The following is a 25,661-nucleotide window of genomic DNA, read 5'->3' as shown; positions in this document are numbered from 1 at the left end:
GTGGAGAATGCTTTAGAGATCGATTCTAGAGTGTAATTATTTCTCAGATACAAATTAAGAATGTCTTTGATGCCTAAGTGCAAGAGTACAACTATAAAAAAAAAAGTCGTAAAAGTTAACAGTTTAATAACTGTTTAGTCCTATAAAAATGACAAAGGTGCTATGCAAAACAAAATTTATGGCAAACGATATGAAGATAATCAAATTTTAAAACTATATCTGCGTAATTGTTAAGGGAAATGTTTATTTTACGTAACGTTTATACAATTGCGTAGTATGCTAGAACTTGTTGAACTCCATCTGAATATGGCAAAATGCAAGTCCTCATTTTTGACAAACCTTCTACATGATTTTATTTATGTGTATGGATTACTATATGACTTATTTGATTTATCTTAATATAAAAAAAAGATGAAGTATGATTGTTTAGGAGACAACTCTCTACCTAGACCTAGACATGGAGGTCAATAAGTATTAACTACTTTTAGTATATATACAGGCATATACCAATGAATGGTATTCAACTATGAACTTTTCTAATGCCAAACCCTCCCCCTATAATAGCTTGAACGAGTGCACGTGTAACATAGAACATGCTTTATCTTCAGGAAACTCAATATCTTTCCCAATTTCTTAGCTGTCATTGTTAAATGCTGATTTCTTTGACGTTATATATAATCATGAAAACCGTTTCATGAGTCGGTGACATTGCTCTAAAATGAGACAAATGACTATGGCGTTCAGTTTGCCTAACAAATTCTGTCTCAGAACAGGCGATATTTCCATAATCAGATTGTTTAATTGAATTAATTGACATGAAATACGGTAAGTTGCTACATCAGTTTAATCAATAGAATAGATGTAACATCGACGAACATTGCTTTTTATCATCTTTTGTATCAAATGACATACAATCAGATAGTGTAGTTACAAATAATGGCGCTGTCATCCTATTCTCTAGCGATTTTTTTCTGGGCTTTAGTACAAGTTTTACAAATGCTTATCCTGTGTTGCATCTACCGGATGACAGGACAATTTGATTGATATCACTGTGTAAAAATGTTTACCAATTATGTCGTAATTTTGATATTAATTTCCCATATAACTTTCAACGGGAAAACAGAAGTGGTAGCCATTTACCGTAAATGGGTCGTAATTGTCTGAATCGCAGCTACGTTTAATCACTGAGCAACTTTACTTGATTATTCCCCAAGTATTACAATCCAATAGCTCGTCCGTCAGCAATCCAATTGTGTATTGTAAAACTACAATAACTTCTTCATCAATATTTCGCTATGAATATAGTGGCAATTGTCTATTGATGGCCATGTCAAGTAGAATAATTCGGAAAACTTAAATACATTTCCAATAATATGTGTTGTGTTAGTTTTTAGAATTATCATAACAGCATAAATCAAATAGAAGAAAACATATTTTTTGAACGCTTGGGATTTTTCCTGTCATTTTGATCGATGGGTTACTAAAAAATCGGAATCTTACATCATTCTCTATCAAAGGAATTTGGTATGGTTAAGTTATGATGTTGACACCAAATAAAATAAAAGCATTTAGAGCATGTTGGCATCGTTACATCAATAAACAATTCATGTCCGATAAAATCTGACATTGTGCCTAATGTTCTACCATCTTAGGAACGCTGGAAAATAAAAGTTCATTTGAAGAAATACATTTGTTATGTTCGGTTTCTAAGCAGATAGATGACAAATGAATTGTAACTGGAACGATGAGAGGATAGACGGAAGACCATAAAAAAATTAACTATAAGCTCGATCTCAAACCTTACCATCCCACCATCTAAGAAAAAAATCACATACATGTAAATCAAAAGGAATATTTTGATAAACAACACAATTTACAAAATAATTATAATATTTAAGAGTCCTATCATCCCATAACAATTTAACATTGATTTTTTTCTGTAATTTTGTTTTTATTCTAAATAATCAGACACAATTGTTACCGAGCAATTTTAGAAATGTTTTAATACTCTATGATATTGAATTACCGCTAGGTGAAAAAAGGGGCGAAGGACATTTGAGCGAAAACATTAAAACTACTAGGGGACATTTGAGCACCGACATTAGAGCCCATTTAAGCGCCGGATTAATCCGTATTTTCGATAGCCCATTTCAGCGAATATACCTGGTTGATGGAGATGTTCGGTTCCCACCTAAGCTTTGGGCAAGAGTTCCGTGCAATAACAAAGGAACAAATAATGGTCCAGAGTCGTTCCATGCCCATTATAATGAGCAATTTTTAGTTGTCACCCAGCAATTTATGTTTTCCTTGATAATCTTATAAAATTACAAACAACAACATATATGAAGATACGAAGTATAGAGGAATGTGCACCACAATCAGAATCTAGACAAGATAAGGAGAAAGAATAGTTCCTAATGCAATTCTACGAACAGTATTGTACAGGGGGTATACGTACGTTCTCTAGGTTATAAATTCCAGTCTATAATAAACTTTTAAGATGTTTTATATTGTTTTATGTTGTGCTGTCTTAAGTCTAATAAACATTTTTAATTTATTATGTATTATCTATTTACCAAAAAAGATTAAAAATATTTCGCTAAAAAGGGCTTTGACAATTTTAAATTTCGCTAAAATGGGTTTAAATTCTGGCGCTCAAATCGGTTCTACTTTGGCGCTCAAACGTCCTATTTTTTTTGCTGAAATGTCCTATCAATGCGCTCATATGTCTTGACATCAAACTGAAACAAATACAGCCTGAAGGGGTTACAGTATTTCATTACGATTTTATTCTTGACTAAAACTGCATTACATATCTTAAATAAATAAACAAACAAAAATCCTACAGCATCAAAGAGCTACACATTGGATCACCATATACATATTTTTATATCTGAATGTAACTGCATTGCACATACATTTATCGTTTGAAAGGATTGGTATAGTTATCATGTTCAGTGCCAAAACAGAATGACATAAGCCAATGTGATCATGCTGTAGAGATGACTAATTTGTGTATGGAACAAACTGGAACACGGTTTTCTAATATGATTTAAAACAATAAGATATGGTCTGATAACCAATGTGACAACTGTATAAAGAAAACCTAACCAATATTCAAAGATGCCAACAACTATACGTCACCACCCACCCTTTAACAATAATTACAATCTATTCCGTTAAGTTAGCTATAATATAGTTCGGGATGACGAAACATAAACAGTTAAGGAGCTGATTCATACTTTTAAAACAGTAAACCCAATCAGACTATTGAAGACAACAACCAAAGAACCTGGGTAACAGGTAATGCACGAACAGGGAATTAAATCAAAATGGTGGACATCTCCCAATGAACGTGTTCAAATAGATGTTGTCAGACATCTTAGTTATTTGGAGATTTTTGTTTCTTTCTATTTACATATTATATACCTTTATTTTATAAATAATATCTGAATTCGGCGACCAAATTAAAAGTTAGCACATTCCTTCATAATAAAGTGCTTAACTGAATAATATATGTAAATAAGATCTAATTAATCAATAAATGGGTTACTTAGATTTTGTTAACGCTGCAGATCATTAAAATCATATCAATTTTAAATGATTATGCCACACTATTAGTAAGTATATTAAAAGAGGTATTTCCGTTGTGCACTTAAAATTGGAAGAGTGAAACAGGTATAGAGTTCATAGAGCACGTACAAGGTAGGCTTTCGGATAACATGGATAAAGAATAGGAAAACGAATCAATTAATACTAAAATGAAATCAAAAAGCCTACATAGCTATAAACATCTTTGCATGTTTGTCCGGCATATACCTTAACAAATGCGTGAAGAATACACCAATCTGTCAAACAATTGGTTTCAATATTAAGATATACTGGTATATGTATTTATAATGTGACGCCTACGGCGGCCTATTTTTAAAATTTCACTCAACATAATAAAAAAACACTATTATCTTTTTTTTACTTTTAAGTATGATGCCACTACACTTTCTCTACTTCTGTAAGGAATATCATGCATATTTACAGCACAGTTTTAAAATATATGCTTGGCACTCACACCACATCTTCCTATATCTATTCAATATCTTTCTCATGAAATCACCATCTGCATTTAGAAAATGAAAAGTAAAAAAAACATTGCAACATTAAGACATGCATGCATTCATTTATTATGTGTTGTTTGATTTTAAAGTTTATGCTATCCGAAATTCCAGGAATAAAAGTAGAGTCGGCTGTATAGAGATATGTTATTCACAACTTTCTGGCCAACATAAAGTGAATTTGAACCTATCTGGAAGTTAATTGTATCAAGGTATCAAATAGGTTTCTGTTCTGTATAATCAAAGAAAGTCTTGAATTTCATACAAAAGGACAATTATTGATTAAGGAAATACAAAAAGCGTTCTACATTTTATATAACGTGGAAAACGTGTGGATAGGAATACTACATATTAAAAATATCGTATACATGAAGAATAAAGACCACAAATGCATGACCCTTTTGGTTTATAATTTGAATTTTACAATTTCAAGCAGTCATAACTACTATTTTCAAAGTTAGTATTGTTCATTTTAAAACAACGCATTGTTGAGGCTTGTGTTGAAAAACTTCGTTTGCATGTGAGCATTTTTAAATAAAAAAGTTAAAATAATAATAAACAAAACAAAAAAACAACAAAAAAACCCAAGTTAATGTGACATGCCAGCTCAAAACTTCAATTAAACTGATTGAAAAACTATGATTTCATCATATGAATATCGGGCACAATCCTTCCCGTTAGGGGTTTAGTATCATACCATCATAACATATATGAGAAGAATATAACCCTACACATTAAACCATTTCTTGGTACTTTTATTTTGTTTTTAGAAAGTTCTAATCTGCGCTGAACCAATGGTACACAGTTGACAATATTGTATTTTATAGGTATCATAGTGAAACAGAATAACTTATGTAGAATAGATGCTTATTTTCACATACACATGTATTTACATTTGGCTATCAAAATCACTTTTAATCGAAAAATATAATGATGATTTTTTTTCTTCTTCATGAATTGTTTGTGTACATATCACATTTAACACATAAGCTTCTTAAACTGGACAAAAGTGTTTGCTTTTGATTGTATACTAATGATATTTAATTGACACTGTTTGCTATAAATGCGTATAATCTTCTCCGAGTCTGAACTGTTTTTTTTTGTCATTGTTGAAGGTCAAAATGATATGAATACTTAATCGTCTGGTAAACGTTTCATTTTCATTTCGTTAATACTTCTATAAAATAACTCGCGAATACCAAGTCGAATAGACTTATTATTTGTTTCTGATTTAAGATGGATTCATTACCAGGTGGTGGGATTACAACTCAAAACACTCCTCATATTATGTAGACTAATTGAAACAACTGATCACAGCTTGCAGCTTAAAAATAAATATTAAAGAAACTCAATAGGCTATAAGCAAACCATTGATAACTTCTCAATGCTTGCAATATCTAAAAACGGCTTCAAAGGACTAAATCTTTTCATTATTTGATCATACACAAGAATATAACATAATAAAAACATGATTTCATATATCTCTTTCAAAGATTTCAAACTTAATTAACATGACAATTCTGCATACGTCACAATAAAGACTAATATATAAAAAAGAAGATGTGGTATTATTGCCAATGAGACAACTATCCACAAAAGACCAAAATGACACAAACATTAACAACTATAGGTAACCGTACGGCCTTCATGTTAACATGTTAATAGATGTATACACAAGGAAATGTTATGCTTCTTACATGATGAAATTTAAAGACAATCTGAAGATTTAAGCATTATTCAGACACACTCCCACTCCACACAGTTCAAATGGTCAGCAATCTCCGGAAATAGATATACGTGTTTAGATCATATGACTTTGGTAATGTAAGTTTTAACGCAAAGAAAGCGGCCGGAAACTGGCCTCAACGACAATCATAAATGAAGCGACTCTTTGATATATAGCAAGACTTATTTAAACTACTCTCCAGCTCGATCGATTTGTAGGAAATATGATCACATGCCCATTTAGTTTCTGAGATTATTTCCAATAATTTGTGCTAAAATTTCTATGACTGTGCGGTTGTCAATGCTGGCTATAAATTGATGCATTTAGCTCTGCTATTGTGTAGCAATGTATAGAAAGAAACCCTAGTTTCTATGATCAAGCTGACAGCCCTAGTCAAGTGTCATTTCTATAAGTCATTGTTGTTATACAACACTGTAAAGAATAAAAGAACAAAATTAAAACAGAACAAACAATTTCCCCTGTGGTTTCTTGTTTACATTCCTGTTTGTCTGAAACAGAAAACCTATATATATTTGTTTAACTATAGTTTGTTCTTCAAATAAAAACTGCAAATATCAATTATTGGGGTTTTTTTTGTCTGTGACAGACAACATATAAATTTTGCACTCAAAAAAACAAACTGCAAAAATCAATTATTGCACTTTGTGCATTTGTTATAAATTGTGTTCTACAACTTAACTCGATTATTGTTATTGCAATTTTAGACTAATGATAGTTTGACAATACATGAATAGTTCCGTTGGAAACAGCAATAAGGAAAAGGTATATATTGTATGTGTATGTACCTTCAGGCATGCGTACTTTATTGTGATTTATTTGTTTAAATAGTAATAACTAATTAAATACTTTACTGAATAATATACATGTATACAATAAAATATTATATATAAATATGGATTATACTAACTATGATTACTTTTGTCCATTGAAGCCAAAACTGGAAAACGATCAGTGAATATTTAGATTTTCATTTCCGGTATATACATGATTGATTGATCATTGATGTTTAGTGCCACTTTCAACCCTATTTGCTATTTCGTAGTGGTGAGTTTTTATTCGCGGAGGATCACGGATGTTGAGTTTTTGTTCACGGAGGAAGCAGGTGCGCCAAGAGAAAAAGACATCAGACAAGCGAAGTAAATACAAATGCGTATATACATTCATTCTCACAGAAACGATAGGGTATTACAAGTGCGCTTAAACAGTCCATACCCTTAAAGATATAGAATAGAATTAAACATTACAAAAATAAAATGCAGGCTAAGAATACCGGCTATACATCCTGAAGATGCAAAACATATATAAGCCACTTGACTTTAAGCTAAAACACTCAATCAATTAACATACTTTGATCAAAAGTCATTGAAGTTATAAAGTATAACGGAAAAACAAAAGATTTATATGTTCAAATGAATAAATTCATGTTCTAAATGGTTCTTTATGTTGTAATGTTACACTACTGTCTACGGTTAGGCTGAAGGTTGGAGCCTGTTCAAATATTAAAACCCGTTGCATTTTTAATTACCTGCCCGAAACGTGTTTTCAGTGGTTTTTGTTTGTTGGTGTGGTTCAGTTGTGTTTCTGGTTGTTTTTTTTTTCTATAGAAGATAGAACAAGATACTGTTGTTTTTCCTGTTTGAATTGTTTTAAACTAGTCACTTTTGTGAACCTTCATAGCTTGCTGTTCGTTGTGAGCCAAGGCTCCGTGCTTTAACCTATAATTGTTATTTTTTATACATTGTGTCTTGAATGGAGAGTTGTCTCATATGCACTCTTACTCATGGTTTTTGTTGTAAAACGAGCTGTATATTATTGAACATTTAAATTTACATTGTCCATTATCAATGTTTAAATATATGAGCACTATTTATAACAATGAAGTGTTTGTATGGACCGTCAGACCAAGTGGGTACTATGTACATTGTATTCAGTGAGCTCCAACAGTACTGTCATGATTAAAATGCTACATCAGATTGCAAAAAATCACTTTATATATGACAGCTGAGGTTGAACTCCATAGATTGAGCCTACTAGGATATCTAATAGGCTACTTTTTATGTTGATGACCCTCTATAGGTGTGTTGGTTCCATTTTTTTTTTGTAAAAGTACCTGACGTTGTGTCACGCGTCATGCGCACTTAGACCACCCTGTGCGTAAAATAAAATACTGTATATAAAAATATGCACATGCATTTTGATTTATACTGAAATAGCACTTGGATTTCTTAATAATTGCAATTAAAGAATCTGTTTTATATGAATAGATTGGTTGAGTAATTTTAAACCTATTATGATCAAACTATACTATGATTTGCATTGAATTACTTAATTCAGCTGTCTAAATGTCGGTTTTCTACTACAGCTAACAGACAATCATAGCGGGGAGTGTGTGAAAAGAAAATGTCAAATCTTAAATATATATAATCAAATTTTCTTAGCTGAATTCAAAGTATTGATTTGCAAAACAGTCAAGTATGAAAATACAGCTTATTTATGTAAAGCTAGTCAACGTGTGTCAATTGTCTATTGAATAATCTTGTCAACGTGACTAGAGAACGGAAGCATCCAGAGAGAACCAAACGGTTCTATGTATATTCATATTCCAAACATCAATTTTATCAACTCTTTTTTTAGTTTAAATATTTACACACTGATGTAAAAATGACAAAATAAGGACCCAAAATAGTGTGTCATTATTTTCATTAATAGTTTATAATATATTTCAGTAAAAGTTAATCATACCAAATATGTATCTCAAAAGAACATGTAGCGTTGTCAATTGTATTGACATGAATGCTGTTACAAAAATGGAGGCCATAAAATTAAACGGTGTTCCTGTCGAAAATTGATTGTGTGTTGATTTGCATAGTCTACTGTAAGCACTCTATTATGTAAAAAAAAAAATGAAAAAAATATACAATATGAGGTAAAAAAATGCATTTACAGATGATAATGATCTTTCTGTTGCTACTTATATTGCCTTAGAATGGTTTATTTTCCAAACTTTTCATATGTAGAGTTAAATAAGGTTTTTTTAATATGACTAAAACAAATGAAACATTTTGTTGAACATAATTATTTTTCATACTAGTAGTTTTAAATCTTCTGTAATCACAGAAACACATCTGCATACTAAATTTCCAGATATTTTCTTTTATTTGTCACCGTTATTGTTTAAACAATACCAATAGTTTTATGCCAATATACCAATAATATGATTGTATGTGTCTAGTCATAACCTCATTGACCAATAGAACGTTAATTGGTATTGGCTTGAAAATATATTGATCAGGTCATATAAATATACTATGATGTTTTATACTGTATTGTAAAATACGTGACGTTCGATCATGATTTCAAAATCCCTGGATAATTTTATAAATATCATAGCTAACAGCATAACATCTATGCTTACAGCATGTACAGTAAAATTTCAACTGTGAATGTCTCGAGTATATTGAATGTACTTTACATAAAAAAAAAATGCTAATAAATGGACACATGCAAAGGTATAACCATGATAACTTGAGTCAATCAATTCTTCGTGCAGTCAAAACAATTTGTTAATAAGATATATTTTAAAGTAAACTCAGAAACGCATGAAACATTTATCAATTGTTAATGTTCAATTTGTGGGAAAAGTACAAAAAGCTCATTTATGTTATGTTAAATTACTTTCATTGATGTTTTAATCTTTCATTAGCAAAGCTCTGTTTTGCTCTTCTCAATGGCGTTTGAAATTGTCTATTTAATTAGATTACGAGTTTTACGGTTTTGTTAGAATCGTCAAAAATGAGAACATCTAAATGAGTTTTTTGCTGGTTAACAAGATGAGAAACAAGATCAGAATCATAGAGATAATTTCATTGATGTGTAAAGAAACAGTATAGACCCTTTGAATATTTACTGCTACTTAGAATGACCTGGAGAATGATAGGAGAAATCGATGACATTTTGCTCGTATACAAATATTGTAAAATCTTGACTTCCATTAAATCAAACAATTATTTACTAAGAGATTATAAAAGGGAAAATCGTTTAATTAAGTATGTAATCGATTTTAATGGTTATAAAACATGTCATTTATCTCTTTTTCACTTTTTAATCAATCGTGTAATTTTTTTATTAGGTGCGGGACTTGTTTCCGATTCACCATCGAGTGTTTCCGGTATTAATTTAAATTATCAACAAGTTAATTGATATACAGCACGTGCTGAGTGCTACTGGTAGAAGATATATGAAACAGTAGTCTGCTTACTGTTTATCTTATCTTTACAGACATTCCAGGAATGTGTTTAAGCAATTTCACAGTGTATTCACAATGAAAGACACAAAAAACATGCTGGGTTGTACCAGAAAATGCTTAGTCGATTAATATCCTACATAGATCCGAACCGAACCATAGGAACTTCACCAAGTTTACGATCAATCAAAGAATCTGGTTTCTAGGAGAACTGCTAGAATAATTTCACTGCTTGATTCGATTTTAATTCGTGATGACACAAAATGTACGTGTATATCTTATCCCTGATCAATGGCAAATTTATAGAATTTGCATAAAGCGCTATTTTAGAAGAGAAACATTAAAGAAATAACTGACATTTCATTTAAAATCAAGGCTTAAATGTATCCTTTGAGAATGGTTACTGTATTGCACTTAATTACACACAGATTCAGATGTGGCAAGCATATTCAAAGAGTATCATTCGTCATTCTTTGTTTACTGAGTTTGCATCCTGTAATAATTACTTACAGCTGCAATTTGCATAAACATACTCATAAAATTCTCAACGTTTGAATTTCATTTTTACTTTTAAGTGTGTTTGTATGAGTTATATAGATGTAAAAAGCGTACTTGTAATTGAAATCACTTATTTGCATGGCTTTATAAAGAAAATAAATGTTAACAAATTTAACGTGTATCTATATACTTTGTCCTTGAACCTGTACTTTTTTCCGTTCACTTCTTTGACGATTCAAATAACTTAAATACATGTATATTGATCATGTGTCCCGGGATTGGGCAAAGTAAGGCGTCCCCAAACATGTTTGACCCCGCCACATTCTGTATGTAGGTGCCTGTCCCAAGCTACGAGCCTCTAATTCAGTGTGTGTTGTTTGTTGCTATTTTGCTACATGTATATTACTTTTTCGTTCATGGTTTTGTCCATAAATTATGCGGTTAGTTTTCTCGTTTGAATTGCTTTACATTTGTCATTTCGGGGCCTGATACTAGTATAGCTGATTATGCGGTACGGGCTTTGCTAATTGTTGAGGGCCGTTCGGCGAACTATATAGTTGTTAAGTTCTGTGTCATTTGGTCTCTTTTGAAAAGGTGTCGAATTTGCAGAAATGTGTCTACATATTAGTCGGCTTGCTTTGAAGTAATCAAACTCTTACTATAAATGAAATAATTGTTTCATGTCAGGCCTTCAGCTCATTTTAACATGTGTACGAACTGTATTAATCAATATTTTACATATCGAACACACTAGATATAAAGATATTGACAAATATAATGCCCAACTATATGTATGTTAAAATGAAAACAATTGAGAACGTCAGAACCGAAGATCCGGAAATTAGTTACTTCTTTCTGAAACGCTATTTTAAAAACCGTAACAAAAAGATGTATTAAATGTTGCCAATGTATTCAATTAAAAGATATGTACCAATTTTAAATATGGTATCTCATTGATGTAATAAAATGTAGTAAAGATTGAATTCTTCTATATTTTTATGACAAAAATTCCTATAATAAAACTGACATGTTCTCTACATTCGTACTTGGAACCTCGAAATTCTGTTATCTACAAAACAGCGGTCTGTATCTTATCTGAACATGCAGTCATTTCAGGAATGTATTTAAGCAGTTTTACATAGATACACCATGAACAAGTCCTGGTTATCTTACGACATAACACTTTTGATTACTAGAATCATTGTGGGAGCGCTCCAATACTGGAGCAGAACACAGTATATTCAATTTGTTAAAACATTATGTATAAGTCTATTTCTGAAAAGAGAATTAAGGAAGACTTTAAAGGTAGTAGTATCTTTTAAAAGGAACTGTAGATCTATTGCAAGTAAAGGTGTGTATAAAAAAGTCACGCGTGTAAAGCAAAGTCACGCATATAAAGCTAAGTCACGCGTGTAAAGCTAAGTAAAACATTGAACCTATGCGTTTGCTTCTATTGTTTATACAGAAAACTGACCACCAAGAAGTTTAGCTAATACATGTAAATGATTTGTTATCGTGATAGTTTATTTGGTAAACCTATTTCGCTTAAGTGTTTACTTTTGCTGAATCGACTAAATTTTATGTTAAGTTTGTCATTTACTTTGCTCATTGCAGTTGTTTCTGAATTCTTATATTATCTTTACTTGAAATTACATTGATATAGATATAAGAAGATGTGATTTGAGTACCAATGAGACAACTCTACATTCGAATCACTATTTGTAAAAAAGAAAACAGTTATAGGTCAAAGTACGGTCTTCAACACGGTGCATTGACTCAGACCGAACGGCAAACTATGAAGGGCCACAGAACATACTACTGGAAAACCATTCAAACAGGAAAAAACAACAGTATATATGTTTGCATACTAAAGATACACTTTGAGCTCATACTCACTGTATATACCTCGTGTATTTGCTACAAAATTTTCATATTTGCATGACCTTTAAAAGATTTAATGTTTTGCATAACTATGAAGTAAAGAACATCGAGAGAGCAGAAGAAACTCCCATCGAGGAAACGTGTAACGGGTTATGGTATAAAAAAATATGTTTGAAGCTATACAAGAAGAAATTTAGATTAAATATTTTGCTGTTGCGTGGGGGAACATCGACATAAATGTGTCACGAACAGACAGAAAGGAAGATGGTATCTAGTATACTCTCTCATTTTGATCTGACGTTTAAAAAGATAGGAATCCTTGTATTTACGAATAGAGCTGGCTTCCAGTTCAGCTATTCTATATGGAACTTCAGCAACAGGTAATTGATCACGATTGTCATTATATGTCGTTACTATTCCTGATAACTAACAAGGTAATTATACTGATTAAAGTAATCAACTGAAAAGAATGTTATTATCAGTAATTATCACACCTGTCCGGACAACTGACATAGTGAAGGATGAAACTGATTATTGGACAAATAAACAATGGAAATTACAGCGAAAATATCCATGTTAACTCACATTTTCTTTTAGCTTGACAACTAATTAGTTTTTCCAGATCAATTTAACTGATTTGGTAAAATAAATTTAGTTTTGTTCGGAGATTTGAAGTATTGGTATAACAGTTAAACTAAGTGTCAACAATAAATCAATACTATTGGCAATGTTAATATATTCAGAATACCGAGTGATAATCCTCTATAATGTTATATTTCAAGTAGTTTGCTTTAAAAATGAAACTGAAATGTCTAATGAGATGCATGCGATAGAACATCTCAACCACGGAAGAGGGCAAACCGAGTAAGTTTTTTTTTGCATAACTAAATAGTATTAACAAGATTTTAACAAAATTTGTCCCAAAAAAAAGTTTTTTTTTTTTTTGTTTTTTTTTAATCAAAGACTCAAATGGCCAGTTTGCACATGATGTTCCGCTTCACAATGGAGAATGCTCTCTACTGAAAGTTCAAATATTTGGAATCGGATGTGTAAAATACCCTAAAACAATTCAATGATAGAAAGAGCACGACTTCAATGGGTTGAAATATTAGAAGGTGCTAGTTACGAAAATTTTATAGAAGCCGATTTTCCCGCCCGTTCGCCCGTCCGTCTAACATCACCATGTCTTATATTTTTATATTTGAAACAATGAATAAGAGAAAAAAAACATTTCCTTACGCTGAACAAACCAACTCATAATATATTTTATTGTATTCTGATCAATGTTTTTATACTTAAGGAAAAGGGAAATGATTGAGGTCTTGAATTTCTTCTTGTATAACGGTTTTGCTTTGAAGAAACAACTTCAAACGAGTACTGTATACTAAAAATAAGAAGCTGTTATCTCGAGGCAGTTACTAAGAAAATTATTTAATCTGCCATTGAACTTTTGACATTTGACATAACAGAATAAGGATTGACAGCATTCAGTTGCTTTGCTTTTCTATATGTATCCCAAATATTCAATAATGCAAAAAGTAGGAAGCACGGATTGAATTTTACTCTTATAAGACAGTAAAGTAATGGATACCATAGTCAGACTAGGACTTAAAGTTTCCTTAAACACGACATTTGGACTCTGGTCGGTACTTGTCTCAATTGCAATTTTATACTTCATCTTCTTGTTTTTATATCAATATCAAAGGACGAAACGTTTTCCCTTGCCATCACGTGAAATGCTTTCTCTATTTTCTCTTTATCCATCAATACCATTACATGTGAGTAAATTATATCCTTTTTGATAAAGGTCATTAGATATAAAATTGGAATCCTTTAAAATGTTTGCTAGTTATGCTATTGATTTGTACAGTATTCTTATTTAAAAACAATTTCACAGGTTATTGTTGAAAAACTTCTAAAAAAAAAAAAAAGGTTAACAGTTCGAATTCAATTATTTGTAAGCAAGCTTAATATACTTGATACACATGATACATATAAAATACTTTACATTACCAACTCATTGAAATAATCGGTTTCTTAAAGCAGTTAAATATATATAAAGTTCTTCTAGCTATCTCAAAAAAATACGTATTCATATCTATAAGGTTCAAAATATAATTTTTTTACAAAACAGTCAAATATGTTTAAACCCTACTATTAAAAAAAAAAGAATGTTCCCTGTCATGTAAAATTTCCAGATGAACAGATATATACAATAACTCCCCCCCCCCTTATTTTTGAGAATTTATAAGTATGATTTATCGACTACAAAATCAAAATACACACGAATGATATAGATTGGATGATATCAGAACTACAAATGATTGGTAGATGTATATCAAAAACTACACATGGCACCTGTCAAAAGTGTCCGTAGGTGGCATGTTTCAAAAGATTATATTACCATCCAGTCATGCCAGTGTACCGGCCTTATTTTCACGTGGAACTCCACATTTCTGGCTCTACGACCTACCGTCATGACCGTTAAAGAAACTTACCTATTGTATGGGTTATCTATTTGTTCCTATCCTGAATATAAAGTGACATATTTGTCACTGGACGTTAAAAGGGCAACAATTAATCAATATTACACTATCATTATTTACCAAGAAGAGGACACTGTTTACCTTTATAATTACATTGCAGTTACATGTTCAAATACATGTAGCTTCTTGATATACCAAAATGAATCTATAAATTGAATGTTTACACGAGAAAATCCACGTGCAACACTATATTATATAAGTTTATTAAGTACATATTATCAATATTAGATATAAAGCGTATGTATCACTCCAGCTGTGTACGGTATCAGATGTTTGCCCTCAGGCATGCAACAGTTTGCTATCAGTTCTGTTATGGTTCCGGCTTATAGAATGTGTAAATTATATGTTATATTTATCGATTCGCCAGTTTTTGTATTTGTTCTGTCGCATGCCTAATAGATATATATTAAATTATTCTGTCCATATACCTTCTTTATTTATGGTATCATGTTGCAAAACAATTAACTTTAAAATTGCATGGTTACTGCATATTTAATAATATTACGCATTTCAAAAACACACCATTTACCATATAACTTGTGGTATGACTTTCATTTAACAAGTAAAAACTGAGATGAATCACAGAATTTTGCAGATAATGCATACTTGTTGCAGGTGTACTAGCCAATTATCCAATCTACTGATAATCAGGATTACATATTGCAATTCTTATAGCCGAGATAGAATTCGTCTGCACTTTAAGATGTGAAAGAAATTAATGATTGTATTGTGGTTTCCCCTTGTATCATCAGGTCGAAGAGGAGCTCAAAGAGATTCTTTGGGATGGAAAAATATTTTGTAAAAAAATAGAGAAAACTAAAACGTTTGTGCAGATCTGGTATTTGAAGATAGGTCCTGACAATCATGACAATCTACGAAGTCTACCTCTCCTTTGTGGAACTTTATGTTTAAACAAAATGTTTTGTTTTAGATATCGACGGGTAGACTGATAATGTCAGATTTCCGAAACAAAAGTTGGGAATAGTTCGTAATCCTTACATACGAAAGATACTGAAACATATATACTAATACCACATTTTTTAAACATCTGCATATAACCTGATAACATGGTTAAACTCGACAAAATATGGTTTTTAAGTGCATCCATACTGCTACTGCATCTGGATTAACACCTACTACAACAGTATTTTTAAATATCATGTTGTCAATGGTTGTTACAATGTATAGTCAAATATCAAAATATTATGTATTAATCCACAGAGATTTAAAGTCTAACATTTCTGTAGCTTATAAGGATTCAATTCTTTTATTACCGATACAAGAAAAATATTTATAACAGAGAATAGTTCTAATTACATGATTCAAATGGTAACGATGCTTATTGGTAATGAGCTGTTTACAAAAAAAAAAATGTCTTAACAATGTCAAATGATAAATATTATAATATTGACTTCAATGAACAACTTTGGTGGAAACTGTACTTTGAGGATGGTGGGCCATCATGATTGGATTCAAATTCAAATTATTTGTTTAGTAGGTCCTTTCAATAGTCAATGCACTGTTCTGTGCTTTTGAAAGAAGTAAACTTTAGATTACTACGTGTAAACCCCATTAGAAATTTCAACCAATTTTATACACAGAACGTAAACTAATGTTGTTTTTTATATGGGCTGAATTGGATGTGTTAGCAAGACTATAGACACCTTTTGTATAAAATAAAACGCGTTTGACAGAGGCACATAAATATTATGAAAATTTGTATCAAATTTGAGGTATGTTATTTGTATGAAGTTATTTTTAAAGCTCCTTTTGACAAGATATGCAGATTCCTTAGTAACTTCATATAGGCTGATCTAAAACAATTTCATTTTTCCAGGAAAGTTAATTCTTTTCTAAACTAAACATAATAATGAATCTGCATGATAATATAACAGGATCGTATCCACTAAACACAACACTCAGTAACTTACCATGCTTACCAATCATGATAATATAACAGGATCTTATCCACTAAACACAACACTCAGGAACTTACCAAACATGATAATATAACAGAATCTTATCCACTAAACACAACACTCAGTAACTTACCAAGCATGATAATATAACAGGATCTTATCCACTAAACACAACACTCAGTAACTTACCAAGCATGATAATATAACAGAATCTCATCCACTAAACACAACACTCAGTAACTTACCAAGCATGATAATATAACAGGATCGTATCCACTAAACACAACACTCAGTAACTTACCAAACATGATAATATAACAGGATCGTACCCACTAAACACAACACTCAGTAACTTACCAAGCATGATAATATAACAGGATCGTATCCACTAAACACAACACTCAGTAACTTACCAAACATGATAATATAACAGGATCTTATCCACTAAACACTACACTCAGTAACTTACCAAACAGTGTGTACAATTCCAGCTGACAGAATAAGGCTTTTGACAGTCCATGCGGGTCAACAAATCAGCAAATTGATTGTACATCGCTTCAGCCAGCGAATCGCGACACTCTATTTTCCTTAAAATTTCCACACAATTTCTACCTTCTATATGTGTTAATATATCACTATCTGACATCACTTCAGCTAAATTATATTGATTACAAAAATTCAAAAAAATACTTTTCCTTAACTCTCTCGTTCTTTGTTCGCTTTGAATTGGCAATTTACATATTTTTTCACTGAAATTATGTCGCAAAACAAGGCACTGATTTCGTACATAAGAAAAATTTGTAGTAGTACACGAATTAAACGGTAAATCCATCCATGGGAATTTTTGTGAACAACTTAATTCTACACACAAACACTCTTTTATAATAAACATCAGAAAGTAAACAATGGTAATGAGGATACCTTGTTTACACAATCTCGGCTTTTCAAATAGCAAGACCTCATGACCAAGGATAGTTACCATAGTTCAGAAAAAGGTTGAAATAACGGAAAGCGTTGGAAAAACATTAAAATGTGTTTTATGGATAATCCGGCTATCCTAGAGGAAACTTGGTATTTTTACTGCGTAATGTTTGGCTTAATAATGACCACATAAGAATACTAAGGCATTTCACTACCTCACACACGCCTGTTGATTCCACTATTCCACACACTTTGAAAAAATCATAAGAGTGTGAGAAATACAGGAAATCTGCTAACGACATAACTAAATGTGCAGATTATCTCCGCCAAAACCATCCGCATATAGTCCGCATAATCCGAGTAATTAATCCGTCGATTTCATAATCTTATATAAATGCTATAAATTGTTAGATTCTTTACATCTCCGCCATCTTTCCAATATTCTATGTAACTCTCGTATCAACTGCGCATGCTCATCAGAAGCAACATGTTGATCTGCGATTGAGAAAATTTGTCAGCTGCAATTCCTAGCGTTAAAGTGAATCTTTCTACATGATAATGTAAACAAATGTATCGACTCTGGTTAGCAAAGAATCTAATAATTAATGATAAGTCTATATTTCCGCATCTTGATAAATTTCCTAGGAAGAAGAAAGCATACGGTGAATTACAAGGAAAACTGATAAAGAAAAAACAAATGAAATTACGAAATCGTCTCCCCCTCCACCTATCGATCAATATATCTCTCTTCCTTGCTCTTGGCACAACGGTAATACGATCGGCGATATATTGGCCATGTATTAAGAATGGTTATTGATTTTTCTGATAGCTTTCTGACCGCGGCGCATGTTCTGCTGTCGGATGTCACAAAGCGCAATTGAAGATTGACCTTCAACGGAGAAAAACAGTGGTCAGTTTTCTTCCAAACCGTCAATGGTGATTATCTTTTAGATTCTCTTGAAGCATAAATCAGCTGTCTTCTTGTGTCAGTACACATTTGATAATTAGAAGCAAAGAAAAAAGAGTACTGCATAATAATGTATCTGATATTGACATTGAATAAATAAAATTGCTGTTAAATGAAGTGAATACAATCAGATTATTTATATGATGTCGTATAATTTATTAGGTTAGGGATAATAAACGTAATTACTGGTATAAATAGATGATAATATTATGGGTTAATGTTTCATAATTCATCCCTCAAAGGAAGTTGTTGTTAAGTACTTAATGGTGAATTCAGTATTCCAGAAAATAATAAAATAATTGATCATGATCGTCTTTAGAAGAGATTATCTGTTTTGACTTAATTGGATTTTAACATACATTATGGTAGAAATTTAACACCCTTTTGTGAATTCGTTTTAGCACCTCGTTATTCATTTGCAGTTACTAGACAGACGAATTCCCATAAACAAAACTATTAAGTTACAGAAGAAACGATGCTTATTGTTTTTGTGTTAGCATCACTTTTCTCATGTGAAAAGATGACATATGTGTTTGCAGCTAATAATTGTATTTGTATCGAATAATTCATTAGAAATATGCTTGTTGTTTGACACTACTCTTAATTTTTGTGCGTTTTTTTCATTTTCAGTAAATTATGAATGTGTTAGAATGTTTTGAGAAATTAATTCGATTTATATCGTTTTGTCTCAAACTATTTTGACAACTTATTATACTCACTTGTTTTGACATTTTATGTCCTACACTATAGAAAAAAAGGAAAATAAAACTAAACACAAAAAAAACCCGTACGACATAATAAGCTCTTTCATAGTCGGGTAAGTATATTAAGTTTAATCAATGGTTGTTATTTTTTTTTTTACTGCATGTATTCTTATATCCAAATTTCAAACAATAATATCACAAAACTATATCCGACCATATTAAAATCAAATAATATTCAACTTTGAGCCTTTACATGTATTTACCTTCTTAGAACATTAAATAGAATACATCATACAACTGCAAAACATGCATTTGTTTACACTGATCTATACGTTTTTCCTTATGTCAAATATTTTTATTCACGTGACAAAAACGATGGAAGAGAAATTTGAATGTTCTTATCACGATGAGAACATTCAAATCCACTAAAAACTAAAAGAACTCATGCATCTCAGACAAAGTTTTCTTAATCCACGTTTTCAAAGGAAAAATATGGGTAACCGTTCTTAAAAAAAATTTTGAAGACCATATTTCATTGCTGTCCAATTTACCTAATTTGTCTGCATATGATAAACGTTGGGATTCGATTCATTTTCACAGTGTATATGTCGTGTGCAAGTTGCAATTTTGTACAGGTTATAACATGTACAAAAATATTGTACATATTATAACTTGTATGATGCAAAAATACAAGTTATAACATGTACAAAAGTACCTCATACAACATATAACCTGTACAAAATATTGCTTAAAAATGGTTTTAACTTGTACAAAATTTAAAATAAATTTTTAAGAAGTAAAATATACATTTAAATTCACCAATGCAGAAAGAACAACAATAAATAGGTCAGAACGTGTCTTTTTCTGTAAAGGACAATGATCACAAAGTTTCAGAAATATATATTTCATGAATAATGATGGCAAAATGTGTTTTCATGTAATTGTATGTCTTATGCAGGCCATCATGGTTTAAAATTAGTGTGAAACTATTTACTAAAAGCTTGCATTCCTCAATGACAATTACATTAAATACTAGTTTCTAAATTCTTCCAAAAAATTTAAGAACGATTCTTAATAATTTTGGGAAATACTCCTCCCTCTCGTTTTTATAGCATGCAAAGACTAAACAATGTTTTATATGCTTACTCTGTAAAAGCAAGAGAGAGCTGAAATAGTTTTCATTGGACCATGCTTCATTATCAATATCTTTGGATCCACTCTTCAACATTTTTGGCCTTCAGCATGACTTATGTAAATTTATAACTCACTTTTTGTTTATAAACTATAAGATCATTGCATGAGGCGAATGTCATTGTGATGTTTTAAATATATATCCTCTACTTTGAAAGCATTTATTTGTAGCCTTTGGATGTTGTCTGCTCCATTGGTGGGTTGTTGTCTTTAGACACATACCCGATTTCAATTCCCAATTTTATGTGTACACACATCTTTCCTGAATATCCTCTTATGTCTTTTAGTGTCAACTAGAATGAAAGTATTTTACAATTGCCTTCAAAGTTGCCACTCACAATTATAATTCATCAAATAAAGATATGTCCATAAATAGTCATAAGACGATCATAAGACATGTCCTAAGATATATATCTTATGACAGGTCTTAGGAATGCTTCGTAATACCGACCCCTGTACATTAAAAAGGACAAAACACACTAACATGAAGGAATAATAAAAAAAGTTATGAAAATGTTATCTGTTGCGATAATAGAAAAATATCCTTATTTTTCGATTTTGTACAAGTTAAAACCATTTTTAAGCAATATTTTGTACATATTATAACATGTATGAGGTACTTTTGTACATGTTATAACTTGTATTTTTGCATTATACAAGTTATAACATGAACAATATTTTTGTACATGTTATAACCTGTACAAAATCGCAACTTGTACACGACATATACATGGTATGATGAACCGAGATTGTCTACATTTACGGCTTTAAAACAGAATATGCTGAACCTAGTTTGTCTGCATTTACGTCATAATAGGATATTCTAAACCTAGTTTGTCTGCATTTACGGCTTAACAGAATATGCTAAACCTAGTTTGTCTGCATTTACGGCTTAACAGATTATGCTAAACCTAGTTTGCCTGCATTTACGGCTTAACAGACTATGCTTAACCTAGTTTGTCTGCATTTACGGCTTAACAAAATATGATAAACCTAGTTTGTCTGCATTTACGATATTGACAGTTGGACAGTGTATAATTAACCTAGTTTTTATACATTGACATGCAGTTAGACAGGATTCAAGTAACACAAGTTGTTTACTATGACGGATGGACAAGATGTAAAAAAAACTTATGCTTTTCTCTACATTAACGGTTGGACAAGATTTCGTGTTTTGCTATAATGTTGGTCTTTGTTTGAATTTCTTTTTCTGTTCGGATACGCCTACTATATATATTTGTATAGAAATAGAGTCCTGACCAGTAATTCATGATGGATATTGACCTACCGATTGCATTGTCATTTTCAAGCAAAAATTGTACTATATTTGCAGAACCATGGACTTTAATTAGTGGTGCCATTTACAATATATTTAAATTGCTATAATTTTTTCTGCAATAACAACATTATGTGTCAATGCAAAAACAAACATGTGTATAACAAAATAATAAAACAACAACAAACAAACAAACACTATCATCAATAGGAATCAGAACTACTACCTTTGGCCAATAAGGACTACATTTTCGCTATGTTTTTCTAATCCAATCATATTATCTTTAATATTAAACAAGGAAGACCAAAAATAAACGTGAATAAAATAAAATATGTTGTTTGAAGTATTGTTTACAGAGAATCAATGTCAAGACACAGCCGGCCAGTGTCAAATATTTATATATTTGTTGAAATTCCAATTAAAATATAGATCTCGGATTTCGTTATCATTTTACATACAATCACGCGATATATCTGAATTTTTACCAGATTAATTTATTTACAAAAAAGGTTATTTAAAAAATATTTATTCCCGAAAGAGCTTACGAAGACCAAACTACAGACAAATCATGCTATTTTCTAGATTTTCCATTCAATAGTTAAATGGATATAGATCGTACTGCGTATTTACACCTTTTTGGAATGAAATAAGTTTCTGCATTTCAAAATCTAACTGAAATTATTGGGTGCAAGAACTTCTCAAAGTGAATGTAAGTCAAAGCTTAACGAATCGATAGCGTATAGTTTTCTTGTTGTTCAAAATTAACGTTTAGTCTGTCACTTTTAAAAAAGCATGCACATTGTCAATCGTTTCCAAGGAGTAAACGGTATCATATATATGTCTATTTTATGTGTTTGTATGGAACAGGATAACTGGTCATGAGGAATTCATGCGTATATACAACTGCAACTTAACAACACATCTCTCCAAAAAGGACATTATTATTCAAACATTCCTGAAGCAGTCTATAAAAGAAATATAAGAATTTTCGACGATGTTGATCTTGGTTTAAATAAGGGACGACATCAAAAGTTCAATGAAGGATAAAAAAAACTTAATTCACACTCTATTCACATAGTTTATTCACTGACCCCCCTTCTTAACTTAATTTGGAAAAGATTGATTGACAATATGAATATATGTAAAATCATTGTCGGATTAACAAAACTTGCAGCAGATTTACCCCCTACCCAACCCAACCCTACCCCACCCCAAACTATTTGATTTAGTTTTTTTTTTATCCTACACAGATCTTTTGATGTCGTCCCTAACTTCATGAAAAGTTAGAATGAAAAAAATCAAATTGCTACAATTTTTAGATATATATTCCAATGGAACAAATACATCGTATACATATTTTATAAAACTAATAAGGGTCCATATGCAAAAAGTAACAAAAAAATAAAAAAGAACATGTTGCATGCGTATAGGCATACGAATGACATGAAATTTATAGTTGAGAAAGATTGAGAAGCGTTTCCAGATGAGTCTTGGTACGGATTCAAAAGCGAATAAAGAATTTTTTATTTCATTTTATTTTCACATCAGTGGGTGTTACATATTCATGATGACGGCTTCTCAGTGTTGTTTGCGCTAGTTTTTGTTTTGCCAATATGTAACACTATTTTCTGACAAAATTTACATTACAATGCGTATAGATAATTGGGAATCAGTGGCGTAGCCAGGATTGAAATGATGTGGATGTTTCGCCGAGCGGAGCGAGGCGAAAAAATTTTGGACCTTTTTATGCAGAAAATTATTTTTTATTTAAGCACATGTACTCCCCCAGAATCCGACACTAGTTACATTTTTGTTTAAATTCAAAATACCCACCTTTTCATATATTTATATATTTTCAACTGAATTTTATTGTTTCCTCGAAAGTACCTTCATTTAATTCATGAATATTGCATTTAAAAGTTTCCCACCTAATTTTATATTTGACATATCAAAAACGGACCCCATTACAGCGGCACTTTTGTATAATTAAGGAACTTCGGAATATAGGAACTCAAGTGACTCTTCTTTCCAGGAATTTGCGTCTACAACCTTAGGTTTTTGATTTTTGATTACTAGTATTTAGCTAAACGCGTTGCAGGAGACATAAAAATACCGGGCCTCCGACCAACCGGTCGTGTTAGCACTCTCATGTGTACAATTTTTGTCAGATTAAGTGAAACTCATATCATCAGCAATGTCTTTGACACTTTCAAAAATAAGTAATATTCAAATATTTTTAACCAGTTATGACCCTTTGAAATATAAATGGTAATGGAAATCCCATTCCATTTGCTGTAAGCTTTAATTTCTCTGAAGATATTGAAAAGAGAAAAGAAAAAGAAAACAAGTGCTTTTTTAGTTATTCCCTTGTTCCTTGCCATTTGATAGATAAAACATGACATGAACATTTGTGATGTGCATGGCGGGGAACATTGGACCTTTTCTTTAATTGAAAATAAAACTAGTATTTGAACCTAGATAGAAACGGGAATTCATAAGCCTAGGAATTTTCACGGTATATTACAAATTGATTTTTTTTATCACGTCGTTTACCATGTCACAAAAACGATATCAGGAGTCAGGATATGGTGTTTTAGTTGTTAGTTGCTATAGTCAGATGAGAAGACATCACTTCACTAGGTTCAATTTCAGAGGAAACATGTCCAAGGGTCTGCGTTTCATCATCCTCTCCGCTTACCTTAATTAGCCGATAACGTAGATTGTTTTGACGAACAAAAGTTAACTTGAAACACTATTCTGCGATTGGACTATCTTGTTTACATATTCTAATTTATCCTGAATGAAAGACCATGCAGGCATACTGCTTCGAAAATGACTGGATATTAACCTCAGCCTTGATACATTTGGATACTTCTGAGTTGAAGTCTGCAATTTATTTTTTTGGTCAAAATGATGTGGATGCTTGAGCATCTGAGCATACATGCAAGCTACGCCACTGGGAATGTTCATTTTAAGTCAAACAGTTCAAATTTAAAATGTGAAATTGGTCGGAACGTGTTGTGATATATTTAAACATAGTTTTCTGTTCAAACATTGAATACAATTGAATAGAATATATTGTATATAACTTTATGTTCTTAAACAAAAATGTCTTGTTTGTTAGAATTGTTTCAAGATGTAAGGGAGATAATTCGAATCTGTTTGTCCTCTTTAATTCTGAAACTTCCAATCTCCTTTCATTAATAATTTGAGCGTTCTTGAAACATATAATACCAGTTACTTGTTTTTTCTGAATTAATTGAATGTGGCAATGTTGTTTACAAAGTTTATATTATATTTCCAAGGAATTTTACAACGTTTTATATATAAAATTTGCTTTGGTTAATTTACTTTTTGAGGTTTATAATGTCACACCTTAATTTGTGTTCTGAATCAATTATAACGATGCGTTATTGATGTGATTATCATGTGTTTGCTCTCAATTATTTGATTTTTCTTTTTTTGGGAGGGGGACATGAATTTCCTTATCGAAAGTTTGCAGCCAGAATAAAATGATCGTACGCTATGAAATTTTGCAGGTTTGTTAGGGCCGCAATGTAAAATATCTTGCTAAATACTGAGCCGTTATTATTGAGGTAAGTAATTTATATTGGTATATACTTGTATCTACCTTTATTAGTATAAATTAAACAGATTAA

General features: G+C 31.3%; 1 protein-coding gene across 1 annotated transcript in view; it reads right to left on the bottom strand.

Annotated features, from left to right (window-relative positions):
• Positions 1–18,673, bottom strand: part of LOC134710281 (NALCN channel auxiliary factor 2-like) — a 62,808-nt gene extending 44,135 nt beyond the window's left edge. The window contains exon 1 of the mRNA XM_063570577.1: positions 17,413–18,673. Within this exon, the coding sequence (XP_063426647.1) occupies positions 17,413–17,925 (513 nt within the window). The 5' untranslated portion in view covers positions 17,926–18,673. The remainder of the gene's footprint in view (positions 1–17,412) is intronic.
• Positions 18,674–25,661: the final 6,988 nt, after the last annotated feature.

Source organism: Mytilus trossulus, chromosome 3 (genome assembly GCF_036588685.1).
Source record: "Mytilus trossulus isolate FHL-02 chromosome 3, PNRI_Mtr1.1.1.hap1, whole genome shotgun sequence".
NCBI lineage: Eukaryota > Metazoa > Mollusca > Bivalvia > Mytilida > Mytilidae > Mytilus > Mytilus trossulus.
The sequence above is the reverse complement of the archived record's forward strand: the minus strand, read 5'-3'. Positions and strand labels throughout refer to the sequence as shown.